The 17,216-nt window shown below is 36.5% G+C and overlaps 1 protein-coding gene across 1 annotated transcript; it reads right to left on the bottom strand.

The window, feature by feature from the left end:
* Window positions 1-9,516: 9,516 nt before the first annotated feature.
* LOC107696427 (growth/differentiation factor 5-like) lies at window positions 9,517-14,365 on the bottom strand. Its single transcript, XM_016496744.1, has 2 exons — window positions 13,729-14,365; window positions 9,517-10,379 (listed from the first exon to the last, which is right to left on the bottom strand). The coding sequence occupies exons 1-2, from the start codon at window positions 14,363-14,365 to the stop codon at window positions 9,517-9,519; spliced, it is 1,500 nt and encodes a 499-aa protein (XP_016352230.1).
* Between the last annotated feature and the right edge of the window lie 2,851 nt (window positions 14,366-17,216).

Raw genomic sequence — 17,216 nt, 5'->3', positions numbered from 1 at the left:
TCCACTGTAATATTCTTAAATTACATTCAGTCAAAAAAAAGGAAAACACAGGTAAATCATATAACGATTTAAAGGGATATTTCACCCAGAAATGAAAATTCTGTCATCATTTACTCATCTCATGCCATTTCCAGTCTGTATGATTATCTTTCTTTTTTCTTTCTATCTTTTCTATAGAATGAAAGTAAATCTGGAAGGCTTTTAAAAAAGCACCATAAACAGAGTTGTGCACCGTTGAGAATTGTTTAGAATTAAATTCAGATTTACTTTTAAATTCCAGTTCTATTTCATTTTGAGGTAGCAAATGGGATGCAGAATTTGAATGTAAACGTAAGGAAGTAGAATTAAAATGTATTTAAAGAAATTAGATAGATAGATAGATAGATAGATAGATAGATAGATAGATAGATACTCTTGTTTTTCATGAAAGAAAGTCAGTCATACAGGTTTGTAACAACAAAAGGGTGAGAAGTTTCATAAGAGGTGAACTGCCGCTTTAAACCCTTCACTGGCTGCATTTTAAAGCAGGATTTTATAATGTAAAATTCATCAGTATTTTAACTTCATATGCTACAGGGGGTGCACACATTTTACATGGGAAATTACATCACTGTGTACATGAGCGTCAAGTGGTTCAATGCCTAATGCTGCAGCATTGTTTTAAATGGCATAACTGTGTGTTTACCCACCAGGCTTAGGTTTCATACTTTAGCCAAATGCAATAAAAGTTATAAAAAAAAACATACCTGTATTCTCTAGAAATCTCAATACAAGCAGCACTCAGTTTCTTTTGACAGCTGATACTAAGCCATGTTATTCCCAGCGGAACCTGTTTTCTTGTTGGAAATCCACTTCCTTTCTATTCTTGGGGCCCAGAAGGCTTCCAGCGTATTGAACAATAATAAATAACGTTTATTGTATGAAGCATGACTTGTGTGATTTGCCACTCCATCAACCAAATAAACCACCACTGAAAGATCGTGGGTGCACAAAGTAGATCCGGGCCTGAAATATTCTCGTCTGCTCTTACAATGTGCTATACATCAGTGCTACGGGATGCAGTACTCATCTTTCAACAAGCTATAAGCTCTAATGTAAATTCCGCCTCCTCAGCTCCCATTTTAGTCGGGTGTGAGGAGAGAGCGTGCCTGGCGTACTACAATAAACACAATCAAACACGATGTAAAGGACAAAATAAATATTCCCACAGGGTGGCCTGCCGATGTTTTGAGAGATTCCAGTTTCGGTCACAACTGGATTGGTACATGTATAGTACTGCAGGTGTTGGCCACATTGGAAAGAATAGAAGAAAGTCAACATTAAAGCAAAGTAAAAGACAGGCAGATTACAAAGTGTCATGGTTTAAATCAGTTGATTTCAACTGGGTTTGCTTCAGGATCCAGATTTTATCCTGTATTTAATATCATATTTTCTTCTATTTTGTGTATCTGTTCATTATTTTTTTTTAAATGAGGGAATGCCACACAATCTGTCCATGTAAGCGTATTATTTTGCTAGTTTCTACCCTGTGAAAGATGTGTTTGCACCTAAATTGTTTTCTATGGAAACCTGTTTCCACCTTCATGTGAAAAAAAGTAATTGTGAGCAGTGCGGGGAAAGCTACTTTTAAAAGTAATGCATTACAGTATTGTGTTACTCCATTAAAAAGTAACTAATTGCACTACTTAGTTACTTTTTATGGAAAGTAATGCACTGTGCTACTTTTGCGTTACTTTTTGTCACCTGGGTTGGGATTGCTTATTTGTTTTTTTTAATAACAAAAAACCCAAAAGCCTCTGAACCTCACTCCCAACTTCTCTCAACATGGGGACATGAGAGATGTCAGTGAATAAATGGGAAAACAAAGTAACTTGCATTACTTATTTGAAAAAGTAACTCAGATATTTCGCTATAAATTTAAAAGTAATGTTACTTTACTAGTTACTTGGTAAAAAAAAAGTAATCTGATTACATAACTCGCGTTACTTGTAATGTGTTACCCCCAACACTGATTGCAGAAAATTTAAAATAAGAAATATAGTCAATTATTTAACAATTGTGCAATATAAGGGCTTTTCGTGCTTATAATAGTTAACCTATATGGTCATTCTAAAACCCAGTTAAGCAGAATCTTGAGTTATCTTGCTTCACATTTTACACTGCTTATACCGAGTTAAAGGGTTAGTTCACCCAAAAATGAAAATTCTGTCATAAATTACTCACCCTTGTGTTGTTCGAAACCCGTTAAGACCTTCGTTCATCTTCGGAACACAATTTAAGATATTTTTGATGAAATATGAGGGCTCTCTGACCCTCCCATAGACAGCATGGTAACTACCACGTTCAATGTCCAGAAAAGTACCAAGATGATCGACAAAGTAGTCCGTGTGACATCAGTGGTTTGTGATGATGTCATTACGCCGGATCTGGGTCAGCGCCGCCACACGCTCGCGTCATGGTACTGTCGTGAACGCGCATCCAAAGTGATGCAGTAGGGACGAAAATGTGGAATAAAGTTGTTATTTTTGTTTTCTTTGCGTAAAAAAGTATTCTCGTAGCTTCGTAACTTTACAGGTGAACCACTGATGTCACACGGACTACTTTGTCGATCATCTTGGTACTTTTCTGGACCTTGATGTCAACGAGGGTGAGTAATTAATGACAGAATTTTCATTTTTGGGTGAACTAACCCTTTAAAGTTCGTTTTTGCAATTTTGCGGTGTCAGTGTCACTGATTGGACGAATGCAGTATGTGAGCTCTTTGCATAAGGCTCTAGCATTGCACACCATCGTGTTAAAGGGGAAAATAATTATCTTTAAAAAAGCATCATATGACCCCTTTAAATATTCCTGCTTGTACTATCAAGTTTTTCTTAAATGGAATTTTCTACTTTAAAGGTAAGAATTAAATGGTCTCTTCACTCTAACTGACGCGTTTCTTCCCCTCAAACACTGAAACAACTGTTTATACACTGTGTTTCCATGACAGTCCAATGCAAGTCACACTATACACATTTAGCATTGCAATGCAGGGTTAGCGCTGCGAAAGCGGTGAAGCAGGTTTTCATAACTTGAAGTAAAAAGCTGTACTAAACCTCGCTTTTAAAGGGTCATGAAACCCCCCGTTTCACCACTGGTTAGTTCTCACCACAGTTTTAAAAAATGCTAAAAAAGTGGGCGTGGTGCGCAGCGGAGCGGAGGAGGGGGAAGAGGGGAGACAGACAACACACACACAGCTTAGCGTTCTGACAGTTTCAATTTCGCTCCAATCGAGTTAAAAACACAAATAAATGCACCGAACTCTTATTACAAAGCAAAAACAAACACTCTTCTTCCATCCATGAACGTTCCTCTCAGTTATTGTGCGCGATGTCATTTCACAGACTCTGAAACGTCTGTCATAGCAAATCAAACAGTTAAAATTATCGGATGCTAACATTGTCTTCTATGATGTGCAACACAAACTCCTCTGCTAAAATCTCAGAAAAAGTAGTCTAGGGTTTCATGACCCTTTAAATAACAAGCATGAAACATTGCTTTACCCGGGGTTAAAAGGGGGTTAAAAACTACCCAGGGTTAAGCACAGTGTGAAAAGCCCTGAGGCCTTTTAAACTGGTGAATTGGAATAGAGACCTTTATAGTCCACCGAAAAGTTCATTCAGGAAAAAATGTGACAGTACAAGTCTGCGATAATACGAGGCTGCGCAATGCTAAAACCATTATGTAAACAGGTCACGTGCTGCATTCATCCACTCAGAGACACTGACAAAATATGCAAATTAGAATGTTAGGTTTAGGATTACGAATGCACATGTGAAAGCTGTTTATTAATACTCAGGTTTAATTGATAACCCAGGGTAAATTATGAACAGTGTGAAACGGGAAGGAAGATAAACCTGGATCCCCCCCAGGGTTTAGAATAACCCAGAGTTAACTATTTCAAGTGTGAAAAGTCCTTCTGAGACAGAAACAAGCTTCCATATTTGTACTAGGCATGATTATATGCGTTCAGTTGCATTTAAAAAAAAAACATTCCTTATCATAACAGACCTTCGAACCTCCAGTTCCCATTAGTCTCTCACTCTTGTTCCATAAGCAGATGTGCAATGTGGATTTAGTACTAAAGCTCAATGTATCACCGCTAATTCGTCTAGCCGTGACAGATCTCTACATGGTGTTCTGATGTCGTTTAGTGATAGAAAATAGGAGGAGGCAGATAAAATGAGCTGCCTCCATTGGAATGCCTTGATGCGTGGAAGCAGCTGCCAAATCCAGTGACGGAAGTCATGAAAGTATGCATGCCATTGATCCATCAGGCTCACCCGTGTTTTCTCAACAGCAGATCTCAAAGCTGGGGGTGGAATAATACCGGCCAATCTGCAGAATGTCAGCACAGCAGCCAAAACCAGGAGGTCCAGGCAAGCTGGGAAGGTTATGCATGAACAACAAAGGTGGTCTTTGGCCTGACCACATGACATTGTATTGGCTGTATTATCAAAGTTTGTCTAGCTCGGATTGCTGATGCTACAGTCGGCCTCTGTTTTTTTCCACACACTGAAGAGGAATTCATTAAAAATGAATTGTATCTGATGGGACAGTTGTTGTCTATGTTGTTTTTAGCGATGCAATATTGAAACTCTGGCCAGTTTTGATAAACCAATACTTATTTTCATGTTATGAATATGAAGGTTGTACTTGTTTTTCAAGAAACAATCAAAACTCATTTTTATGCACAAACAAACACAGCTCTATCAATACTTTTGCTCTTAACAGGGAACGCACTCTTTAAAGGGTTAAATCTTTGTCATAATCTGTCGTTATCCTTTTAAGATAGTGATAAATGATGGCAAAAGTCATCGAAATCTTAAAAAAGGCAGAAATACTGTACTAAACGGCATATGTTCACTCAGGTCCTGTAAAGACATTGTGGAAGATAGAGTTACTAATAGTAACTGTTGAAAAAGTATTTCATCATAGTTACACATTAGAAGGCCAGGAAGAAGTTTAGGTCGTGAACTTGCTGAGAAAGTTGTCTATATTTGACATAAATACATAATATGTAATTCTGAACGTAGAGTTCATAGGCTCTACTGGAGTGTTTGGGTGTTACGTTTTCTCTCTTGAGTTGTATAACATTGTCAAACTTGATCCTTTTCTCCATCTAACAGAAAAAAAAAATCTTCCTAAAACTTTGTTTTTTTCTTGATCACTGCTTGCTTACATCTTTAATTTGTTTTCCAATACATGGTATCCCACTATATAACAGAATTGTACAGGCATCTGTCAAGGAAATATAAGATTGCGTTAGAAAAATGTTAAACACCGGTCAAGGTTTCCTTGCCAGAGCCGATAACAAGCCAACAAAAATGTTAAGCCTGAAAGACAGAGATGGAGGGAGAGAGAGAGATTAAGGTTTTAGGAAACACACACTTCGCTCAAAGCCACAGGAACTCTATAAAAGTGAGAGAGTGTAAAGACTCTGGAGTAGTGAGTGTCCATTGGCCAATAGACTTTTTTTTTTCTCAGCTTTCCCAAAGTATCATTGTGAAATCTAAAGTTGTATTCAATTAGCTCCATGGGTTAAAACTACTCTGGAATCCAAGCAAGCAGGTGGTTCTGCTTATATGTGGAAACAAAACACGTCTCTTTAAGATTATGTGATACTGTACAATCTGATCTAGTTTGACACTTTGCCACAATCCAGGGCCACATACAGTGACAACCGAAATTTAATCCTACAAACAAGTCATGTTTCTGCTTAGACAGATGTTAAAAAAAATCTATAATATTCCATGCTTTAAGAAATAAGGTCCAAGATGAGTTAATAGTTCCCAAAAATTTTAATCTGCTGAAAATGTACTCACCCTCAGGCCATCCAAGATGTAGATGAGTTTGTTTCTTCATCAGAACTACAAGTATGGAGTAATTTAGCATTACATCATTCGCTCACCGATGGATCCTCTGCAGTGAATGGGTGCCGTCAGAATGAGAGTTCAAACAGCTGATAAAAACATCACAATAATTCACAAGTCATCCACACCACTCCTTTCACCAATTAACGTCTTGTGAAGCATTTGTAAGGAACAAATCCATCATTAGGATGTTTTTAACTTTAAAACGGTCCCTTCTGGCTAAAATTCCAGTCTATAATTCATTACATCGCTTCCTCCAGTGAGGAAGAACTGTTTTGGACTGTTTTAGCTAGGAAACGATGCTTGACCCGTGCACATTTCTCTCCTGATTTTGACGAGTTGACTTTTACACTGAAGAAAGCAATATTATGGATAGAGGACTGGTATTTTAGCTAGAAGCAATGGTTTTAAGTTAAAAAACGTCTTGGATTTGTTATACAAACAAACAACTTTTCTCTTCATAAGACATTAATTGATGGTCTGGAGTGGTGTGGATGACTTGTGGATTATTGTGATGTTTTTATCAGCTGTTTGGACTCTCATTCTGACGGCACCCATTCACTGCAGAGCATCCACTGGTGAGCAAGTGATGAAATGTTAAATTTCTCCAAATCTGTTACGATGAAGGAATAAACTCGTCTATATTTTGGTTGACCTGAGGGTGAGTAAATTTTCAGCAAATTTTCAATTTTGGGTGAACTATTCCTTTATATCATTGCCTGGTAGTATATGGATATATATGAATATGCAATATATAAATGCATCATTCATATTAAATCAGACTGAAGCAAAATTTTAGAGGTCTGTTCATTTGTATTATTACAGGCAGTAATAATCCATGAATTCATTGATTCAGTGATCAGCAATGCGTTGCATAGAGAATATTCAGTTTCATCTTTGTTGTCATCAACAACAAAGCAACAAAATTAGAAACAAATTTGTTATCTTCTTGTCGCATTTCTCAGCATTTTTTTTTCTTTATGTCAGACAGATTATTTGTTGGTGAAAACATTACCTGTTTAGGATGTGCATTGTCTCTCTAGCAAAAACTCTTGCAAAGAAAAAAACACTTGGCACTATTTAGTTCTGGGACATTTTATTTATTATGAATATCTGTAAATTCCAGGTTTAAAGTTTTAATTTATTTACAAAAAAAAACAATTTTAAGATTTAAAAGTGCAAACATGGTTAAACTATCTGTGGTATGGTTGTTGAATTAAATTAACTCAATTTAAATGCCATGTTTAAATGTAATTATATACCTTTCTATATTTGTACAAAATGTTTTGAAACCATTTTTTTTTTTCAGAAAGGTTAACATCACAATATGCGTTACATGCTGTTACTTTGGAAAGTAACCTTGACTGGATCATCAAAAAACAATAACAACACACATCTGTTATCCCTTCAATTAAAGCACTTAAAAAGCAATAGCAACATGTTTCTTTTGTAAAACAAAGATTAAAAAAGAAATTTAAGCTATTTACTTAGCGTTGAACTGTATGAAACTTAGCTCAATAAAAAACTTTTTTTTTTAATATAACGATTAGACATTTACTCAAGTTTCAACACTTTAACACATTATGATAAAAACATAATGTGCTTCTGTTGAGCAGCTAGTAATGTGAAGACAAAAACATCAACCTGTTAAAACACTCTGGTGAGTAGTGGTGTATTTTCACCAGCAAGATTCACAAATCTGAAGATATAGTCTCAGCACTAGTGACTAATCTGACACTGGCAAAAACATCCCCTCTAATATAATTCAATATTTATTTGTTGCTTGCAGTTAAATGTATTCCAGCAGAATACACTAATAATAGAGGCTACTTATTGACGGTCAATGAAGAAAGATGTTTTTAGCAGCCAGATGGTGTAGTTATGACATCTACCAGCAGGGGTAAACTGAGCCATGCTAACCAGTCGAATGTATTAGTAGAAAAGCCTCAGCTAGTTTTGACTAGGGAATCGGAGGCGTTTTATTGGCACATCCACACAGGTTTGTGCAAACAAAGAATTACAAATGTTAAAGCAACAGTGTTTGCTTGTTCTGAATCCTTTATGTGAACCTGATGTTAATAATCTACATGACAGGGTTGTGCAAAATTCAGGATGGCAAGAATTTGCTCCATTTCAGTTCAGAAAAAACATTTTTTAAAAATCCGTAAAATAGAACACAATGTTTACAGTGGTTGTTAAATTAATAAACATTCTTTTAAAAAAAGTTACTGGAATATCGAATTTGTCAACATCAAGGCTTTTAAGGGGGGGTGGGGGGGGGTGTATTCACTTTGAAAAAATAACGGCACCTGTTTAACAGCACCTGTTTCTGAATATTGATTGATCTAAATTATGTAGACTACTTGTGAAGATTTGTAGATAAATAATTTTCAGATGCAACGGATGCTACGAATAATACGGGAAAAACACAAACACGAAACTTGTAAATAAAGTAATTTTATATATACAATTTAATAACGTATGGCCTAGTTTTTATATATGAATAGAGTGTTTGTCAACTGATTGCATGCCGTCAGAGTTTCCAGTGTTGACAGCTCCGGAAAATAGCCTACTGGAAGTGCTGTAGTTTTGCTGTAGCTATAGCTACTTAAGATACAAAACACAAATAACATTTTAAGTTACTTCCATTTCTGAACAAAGAAAGTAGTAATTGATATCATAAATACACGAGCCAAATTTTTGTTTTAATTGTCAGAATCAATCGTACATAAGAATGTAAGCCAGATTTGGCCCAGACTCTGTTGCTATCTGGGAAGCCAAGCATAAGAATACTAAATTTGTTAACCAACAGTAAGAATTTTCAACCGACTAATCGCCTACTTTAATTTGCTGCTAAAAAATGACTAGGATGTAAAAAGTACAATCTTACAGACTTTATATAGTACATTAACAAGGATTTGGTACAATTATAATGCATTATAATGCACGTTTCTCATCCAGTGTGCGAAGTTCTGCAAACCACACCCCTCTTGCACCCTCTTGGTCATACAGTAAAGGCATAATTCGAAACTGCAAAGTGCAAAGTGTTAGCAGTTTGAAGATTCAAGAATATTAGCAAAGATTATTAGAATTCTTTATAAAGCTGTTCCGTTCTTATTTCACTCTGGAACCTGAACGAAAAAAATATTTTTGCTAAGAATGAACCGAGATGAACCCCCCCCCCCCCCCCACCGCTTTTAATACTTTTTCAACGCTTTAAAACAAAATCTAAATTCATTAATCAAAGTTTGCGTTGACAACCGTTCTTTTTTTAAATGGCAGGTTTTTGAATTTCGTTTGAATTTTGGTTCATTTGAATTCTACTTCCTTACATTGACGTTCAAATTGCAATTATGTGTGCTACCTCAATTCAAATGCAAGAATTAAATTGGAATTCAAAAGATATTCTCAGTTAAATTCTGAATGGTGCACAACCCTGTTCCATTCTGAATGCAAGTGTATAAGGTTATAGCAAATTGATCAACAATAAGGAAATCATACTCTTGATTTTGGCCAAATAACTCTTCACAACGAAAGTCTGGAAGTCAAAGACCCAAAACGTTTCCATTCCGGGTTCCTTTTTGAAAGTCTTCAAAATATCTCGCTACCTGCAACCACAGCTCTCCACCACCATGTCCTCGTACTGCTTGTACACCACATTATTGGCTGAGTCAATGTACAAAATACTGATGGGGCTGAGTTTGGTCGGGACGCAGCAGGTCGGTGGTGTGGATCTGGGATCCATGGAGTTCATGAGAGTCTGGATGATGGCGTGATTGGTAGGCTCCAAATGCGAGCGGATGGGAAAGTCGCAGACGCCGTCGCAGTGGAAGGCCTCGTACTCCAGAGGAGCGATGATCCAGTCGTCCCAGCCCATTTCCTTGAAGTTGACGTGCAACTGCTTGCGGTTGCACCTCTGTTTGGGGTTCTTGGGTGGTTTTTTCCCACGTGGCAGCGGTGCCCGACGCATCCGCCGCTGGGTAAAGAGGTACTCGTAGACGGTCTTGTTGTCGTGACCTGAACGGGCTTTGATCTCGTTGTAAAAGAGCCCTTGCTTTTTCGTACGCCCAAACACCACAAAGAAGGCTTTTTCCTGTGTTTGCCTTCCTGTCCGACCCAAGCCAAGTAATCGCAAATCAAGCAGTTGGCCTTGATCGACAGCGTCCAGCTCAAAGCAAAGTTGACGAGTGTTTCTAAAGTTCTTGAACAGTTTCCAGATGTCAAACACTTCCCAATACGGGGCGCTGCGAGGGTCGATAGGTCGAGTCTGCAGCAGGACGGGTCTGTGCTTACCTGAGGCACAGGTGTACAGTCTCAAAGCTGCCATGCCCTCAGTAAACGTGGCCTTACGAAAATCCATGTGCTTCTTTCGGAGGATGCGCAGCTCTGCACCTAACAGACCCTCCTTCTCCATTGAGCTGATATTGAGGAGGTACCGTTGACGCCTCAGGAGGGGCGCACGGTCATCTGCAAAAGTTAAGGTCAAAGATCAATAAAAACAGTCCTTGCATTTCTTCATTTGTTTCATTTTAAAACTTGTTTTTATCAAGCATAACACAAAAAGGTAGTACAATTAGCTTTTCATGTACCATTTTTATAATAATCCCATGGTTTTTGGATGTTACCATGTTAATACCATGTTCTTGTACAGAGTATTATGGTAATGTTGAACAGTTTTGTACATCTGCAATGGTATTACCTATGTATTAAACTATGGTACTTCCATGTTTTTTTTTTTACCATAGTAATACCCTGGTTTTTGCACATAATATAATGATAATTCAGTACTGGTTTTTCATGTACCATGGTAATACCATGTTTTTTGGACATTATCCACGATAGTGTTACCATGATTTTTTTTTTTTTGGATGTATAATGGTGTTACTATGTTTTTTTTTTTTTTATATACAATGTCATGGTTTTAACATTTACCATAAGAATAATATGATTTACCATGGTGTTACAATGGTTTTCAATGCTTTTTTTTTTTTTTGAACATGCACAATGGTTTTATCTTGTTTTTTGGACACAACATCATGTTTTTAACATAACCCATGAAAATACCATGTTTTTGGACATGATGTCATGGTAACACTTTGGTTTGTTGGACAATTATCACGGTAATGCCATGGTAATACCATGTTTTTTTTAGACATTCACCATGGTTATACCATGTTTTTGCACATGGTGTCAGGGTAGTACAGTGTTTTTTATTTGGACTTGTACAATGGTATTACCATGCTTATTTTGTTCACAATACAATTGTTTTAACATTTATCATGATAATACCATGATTTAATATAGTAATACCATGTTTTTGTGCGCATGGTATTGTGATTATACTATGTTTTTTTGGACTTTATCATGGAAATAGCATGGTATTAACATAATGCCTGACCAAAACCCAATGTTTTTCAGACATTTACCATGATAATACAATGGTACCATGTGCAGTAAATACCATATTACATGAATATGGCAATCATTCAGTAACATGGTATTTCCATCTGATACCATCACTGTACTTTTTGTAAGGGAAGATGTTTATTTTTAAAAGAGTAAAATGATCAGTCACTTTGATCTTTTCTAACAGCAACACAGTGGATATTTTCCACAATCAAAGTTCACACATCGTGACTGTGTGTGTGTGTGTGTGTGTGTGTGTGTGTGTGTGTCTAAAAGAGAGCACTTTCTAAATGCAATGCAATATGAAGGCAGTTCATTATAAAAATCAAAGGTTTAATTTGATCTAAGAACAGTTTGCTTTCAAAAGACTATTAAAACCAGACGGCCTCGGCCTGGAGACCACAACATACTGTAAACACAGCATTATTGTCAACCTGCAGCTATTTACCAGTGGGCCTACCACCATGACATATGGCTTTCACTAACATAGGCTGAAAAGACCATCTGAAGCGCATGGAGAGGGGCAGAGAGAGTGCAACTGATTAGTGCTGTGTGAGTGTGTGTGTGTGTGTGTGTGTGTGTGTGTGTGTGTGGAGATGTAAATTACACTCAATGGATGTAGTAGGACATGATGTGCGATGGACTTTTAAACTTAAAAAATAGTACTTAAAAGAAATAGTAATTCCAAAAATGGAAATTCTGTCTCCTTTTACGCACCTTCATGTTGATCCAAACCTGTATGACGTGCGTGATCTCCAAAGGGAGATATTTAGCATAATGTTCCAGTCTGCTCTTTTTCATGCATGGAAGTGAATGAAGATCTAACATCTACTTTTGTGCTCCACAGAAGAGGTCATACAGATTTGAAGCAACGAGCATGAGTAAATGATCATTTGTAGGGAAACTTTTCCTTTAGGTGAGGGAAAAATGGATGCATTTCTTTCTGTCTACAGAGGATGTGGTAACTATAAATCTGCAAAGGGCATTTCACACGGCATAAACTAAAACCATTCAAAGCTTCTGAGGAGTCAACCTTGGAGCTACATAAAGCAGGACCATTTAAATGCCGTTTTAAACAGATTTACTTTGAAAAAATAAAAACATATTGAGGCCACCTTCTTGTAACCGGCCCAGGAGTTTATTTACTTTAAGCAGAGGTCCATCAAAAGTCTTATGCCAGATGCATATTGACACAGTTGGTTTGGGTCAGAGACCCAGATAAAAAAATAAAAAATGATTGTGTTGATTTAGTGTATAAGCAATACTAAGCAGAAATAAGATGTTTTAAAAATATATATCCACCAACTTTTCTTTTGTATAAACAGAAATGGACAATTTAGTGTAAATGCAGTAGACTTCAAATGGGTAGCTGATGTGACATTTCAAGCAGTGACAGCAGTATCCTGCCGTTTGAAAGGCAAGAAAACATTTTCTACGTTTTTTATTCCATTATCAAACCCGCACTTTTTTATGAGCTTATATTATTTGAGAAACTATATGGAATTCAAACTCTATGGGATATTTATTCTCATAAACACTATTAATTGGACCTGCAAAAATCTAAAACATGATTAAAGATAGTGGTGACCAGTTACAACAGCTAAAAATATACACTTTGTCTTATAAAATCTATTTTCACTTAAAATCTATATACTAACTAACTAACTAATAATAGGGAATAGGGAAACTGATAATGGGGCTAGTTGTCACAAATGAATATTTCAGTGGGTGGTTTATTGAAAAATATTTTAAGAATTTAAAATCTAATTTCTCTCTCTCTCTCTCTCTCTCTCTCTCTCTCTCTCTCTCTCTCTCTCTGTGTGTGTGTGTGTGTACACACACACACACACACACACACACACACAGAAATTTGATGTTAAATTCTTAAAATATATATTCACCATCATAGTCCACGGGAAAAAAAGATATAGTACATTGACCCCAGTGGGGCATGTTGTCACAATATATGTGGTAAGTTGTCTTTTTTGGAAAATGCTATTAAATAGCTAATTATGGCCTTTTCAGCTCATTTTAAATAGTTAAATTAGTATACAAAATAATGAATGAAAACAGCTAAATGTACAGGAAAATAAACTAATTAATAAAAATGTTACATACAAAAACATAAAACAAACCATTGTGATTTTATTGTTTATCCATTTAACAAACAACTATATCAAAAATATGAAAATCATATGAAATATTAAATATTTGAAACCAACATGCAAAACCACTGCTAGATAAAAAAAACAACAAAAAAAACAACAAAATTTTATTCAGACTTTTGATTCAAAATCTCACAGTTACTGAGATACAGCCCTTGTGACAATTTACCAATGTGACAACTTGCCCCGGTTGTGCGTACAACATTTCTCTCCCATGCAAACCAGAATAAACAGGCACACCATACCTTGTCCTCTATCTACAAAGCTGGTGATAGTATTGGCCATCCCAGCCTCGTGCAGGACGCTAGTATTGACCTCTCCGCTGGTCAGTGACCAGTACAAGGACAGCATGTAGTCATGGGGCATCACTAAAGGGTGTTTGGGCTCCTCGCTGTTCTCCAGCTTTTCCGCGTCTTTCGCTCTCAGATGCGCAGGTGCCGGTGCGATGCTTTTTATCACACCAGCATTGGTCTGACCAGCCCTAATCGCAGCCAGCGCGACTGATTTCTGCGCAGAAACTCCTTTATTGTGTCCCGCTTGGTGTTGGATGCTGGAAGAGGATGCGACCCTGGCCGCATCCTTGGGTACCCAAGAGCGCGCTGCCTCCCTTCGCCCTAAACTCACAGGGACCGCGGCGCGAGCCGGGTTAGTCTCGGCCTTTATCAGAGGTGGACCAGCCCGGATGCGAGAGATCTTCGCGTTGTCTGAGGGCTTAACTAGCGTAGTGCCGTTGCGCGCCACCGGTAACCGTGGATTGGATTTGGCCGCCCCGGTGCCCCTGTGACCGGCCACTCCGGCGATGGAGCACGCCTGCGGGATGAAGTACAGGTATAACAGAGTCCAGAAGCCCAATAAAAAAGGGAGACTAGTCAGAACTTTCATCCTCTGATCTTCCTCTGAGTTTCGGTGATGGAGAAATGACCAACGGCTCTACCATGAACGGGTTTGGAGAGGTAAAAATGAAGCTTTGGAAATGTCTGATCGATTATTCTGCGCAAATCATTGCCATGAGCCCCTCTCTTCAGAACCATAGTGATCCAGCTCTCTGTCGGAGTGGAGATCCAGGAGAAGGTGCAAAAGCGCAGTGTCTCTCAGTGAAGTCCAGCGGTTCTGCTTGATATCGTGTAAGAGACTTGTTTAAAATCCCACTTTTCCAAGAGGGAAGGATGGCGTAATGCGCTCTCTCTCTCGCTCACTCTCTCTTTCTTTCTCCGAGTTTGAACGTGGTCCAGTGAAAGTCAAAAAGTCCAAAATATTATTTAATATGAAGAAATTAGCTGTAACTGAAAATCATTTTAAGGGTCAGAAAAGTGCATGTTTTCACTTTTTACAATGAACTGCATAACCAGAAAATCTAAAATAATAATAAAGATCATAAATATACTAACGTATATGTCATATTGCAAATTTAATTATAATATTAAGTATGACATTATTTAATATGATATTGTCTGTAATTTTGTGTATTTATTTCAAGTAATGAAAAATTAAATCAAGAAATAAAATAAAATAAGTATAGGTAGAGTTAAATAATAAATAAATAAAAGAATAAATATATTAGATCAATTAAATTAATTATTATTATTATTATTTTTTTAGCAGAAAGCATCTATCGACCAATCAGAATCAAGTATCCCAGAGAGCTGTGTAGTAGTGTAGTGTAGTTTTCAAAAAGCATTTTTTATTGAAAAATAAAAGATCAAATGAAGTGAATGGATTTCAAATTCAATTGCCACATCATCTAAATATCATCACACTGGTGTAAGGTCAGAGGTCACATGACATGATTTAGGTTTCTGGGATGTAGGAACTGGCACTGCACTCTGTTTCTACTCAAGCTCGACCATACATTCGTATTTAACAGAACCATAGTGATCCAGCTCTCTGTCGGAGTGGAGATCCAGGAGAAGGTGCAAAAGCGCAGTGTCTCTCAGTGAAGTCCAGCGGTTCTGCTTGATATCGTGTAAGAGACTTGTTTAAAATCCCACTTTTCCAAGAGGGAAGGATGGCGTAATGCGCTCTCTCTCTCGCTCACTCTCTCTTTCTTTCTCCGAGTTTGAACATGGTCCAGTGAAAACACACACACACACACACAAGCCTGCAGGTGCTTAAGTTGCGCGCAGACCTGAGCGCAGGAATTCCAACGCAAACTAGCTTAATTACTCTCTGATGTCATGCTGTTCAGATTTATTCAACTGCAATATTTCTTCTTAAAGCATGAGTCACTAAATACATAAAACCAAAAGCTTTGCATTAGGTCACCAGAATAAAGCATAGCTAAGGGTCCTCAGTTTATGAGCCATGGGTCAGATCAGATATGCAAATGATTCATGCATTAAACATGATTTGATATGCAGTCTTCACGGAAATAAAGATGGTGAAGATATTTTCACCCAGAAATTGCTAGAAAATTTCACAATCGATAAAGAAACAGCCAGTAACACATTGAATTGGACAATGGAAATTCTGTAATAGTACTTACTTGTAAAACAATAAGTTTTGTTTTAGTTGTAGCGTCGCAAATGCTATGATTGGTAACGCCACCCACACACACCATTCCAATCCTTCCCGAACATTAAAAATATCCACCTCCGTAGACACACAGAGAGGATTGCGCAGGTGAAGCTCAGGACACACACATAAACCTGCTCATCCAGGGGTGAACGCAGCACATTTCAACTGTCCGAGATGTTCGTCTCTCAGGATGTTGTCAGAAGGACGGAGGAAACATGGCCTGTGGTTTAACCCACACCCAGACGCTTGGATCACCAGGAGGATTTCTTCTGTGTGGATATACAGTCTGAGACCACTAGTGAAAATACTGCCCTTGCGCATTTTTCTAATTTAATGCAAATGTTATCATTACAGATCATACAACTGAATTGACAGTGAATTAAAAAAGGTAGCATGAATTCTTAATATCTCGTTTGTCTCTTTTGCTTTAATGACACTCAGGAACATGAACAAAACCGGATGTTCATGTACTTCAGCATCATTTGAGATGTTTTTTTTTTCTTGAAAGGCGCCCATAAATAAAATGAATTATTATTATTATTATTATTATGTTCCAATCTTGAGCTTCAATGAAAGCCACCTAGAAATAACAGTCACCTAGAAATAATAATAATAATAATAATATAAAGGTTTATTATTATTACTTTATTATTTGTCATATTTTATTATTAATATGCTATAAGTTTATTATCATTCATTATTATATTTTGTTATTAATAAACTTGAAATAATAATAATAATAATAAATCATTTTCAAAAATTAGTTTTATTTATTATATTTTATTGATACATTTTATTATTTATTCTGTTTATTATTATTTTATTATTTATTATATTAATATATTTTATTATTTATTATTGTGTTGTTTATTATATTTTATTATTAATACAATGTACTATTCATTCTAAGTTTTTTTTATTTACTTTATTTTATTATTAATAATAAACTAGAAATAATTGTTATAATTATTATTTATTGTAAGTTTATTATTAGCTTTTTATTATATTTCATTATTAATACATTGTATTATTTATTTTAATTTTATTATTTTATAATTTATTATATTTTATGAATAATAATAAACTTCAAATCGTCTAAATCTTCTTAATGTTATATCATAATGTTTGGTTTAATCCTTAAAAATCTTTTAAAAAATATTATATTCAGGTTTTGAATCCCAGATTTTCAATGTGCTGGCAGATATCTTTGACCCCCTTC

The sequence above is a fragment of the Sinocyclocheilus anshuiensis genome, unplaced genomic scaffold, assembly GCF_001515605.1.
Source record: "Sinocyclocheilus anshuiensis isolate Anshui unplaced genomic scaffold, SAMN03320099.WGS_v1.1 scaffold522, whole genome shotgun sequence".
NCBI classification, from domain to species: domain Eukaryota; kingdom Metazoa; phylum Chordata; class Actinopteri; order Cypriniformes; family Cyprinidae; genus Sinocyclocheilus; species Sinocyclocheilus anshuiensis.
The sequence above is the reverse complement of the archived record's forward strand: the minus strand, read 5'-3'. Positions and strand labels throughout refer to the sequence as shown.

Bases quoted from the DNA above. Each gene is read 5' to 3' on its own strand.
- LOC107696427 (XM_016496744.1), bottom strand. From the start codon at position 14,365: ATGAAAGTTCTGACTAGTCTCCCTTTTTTATTGGGCTTCTGGACTCTG. The intron at 10,380-13,728 runs GTATGGTGTGCC...TAACTTTTGCAG, and splicing joins CTTTGTAGATAGAGGACAAG to ATGACCGTGCGCCCCTCCTG.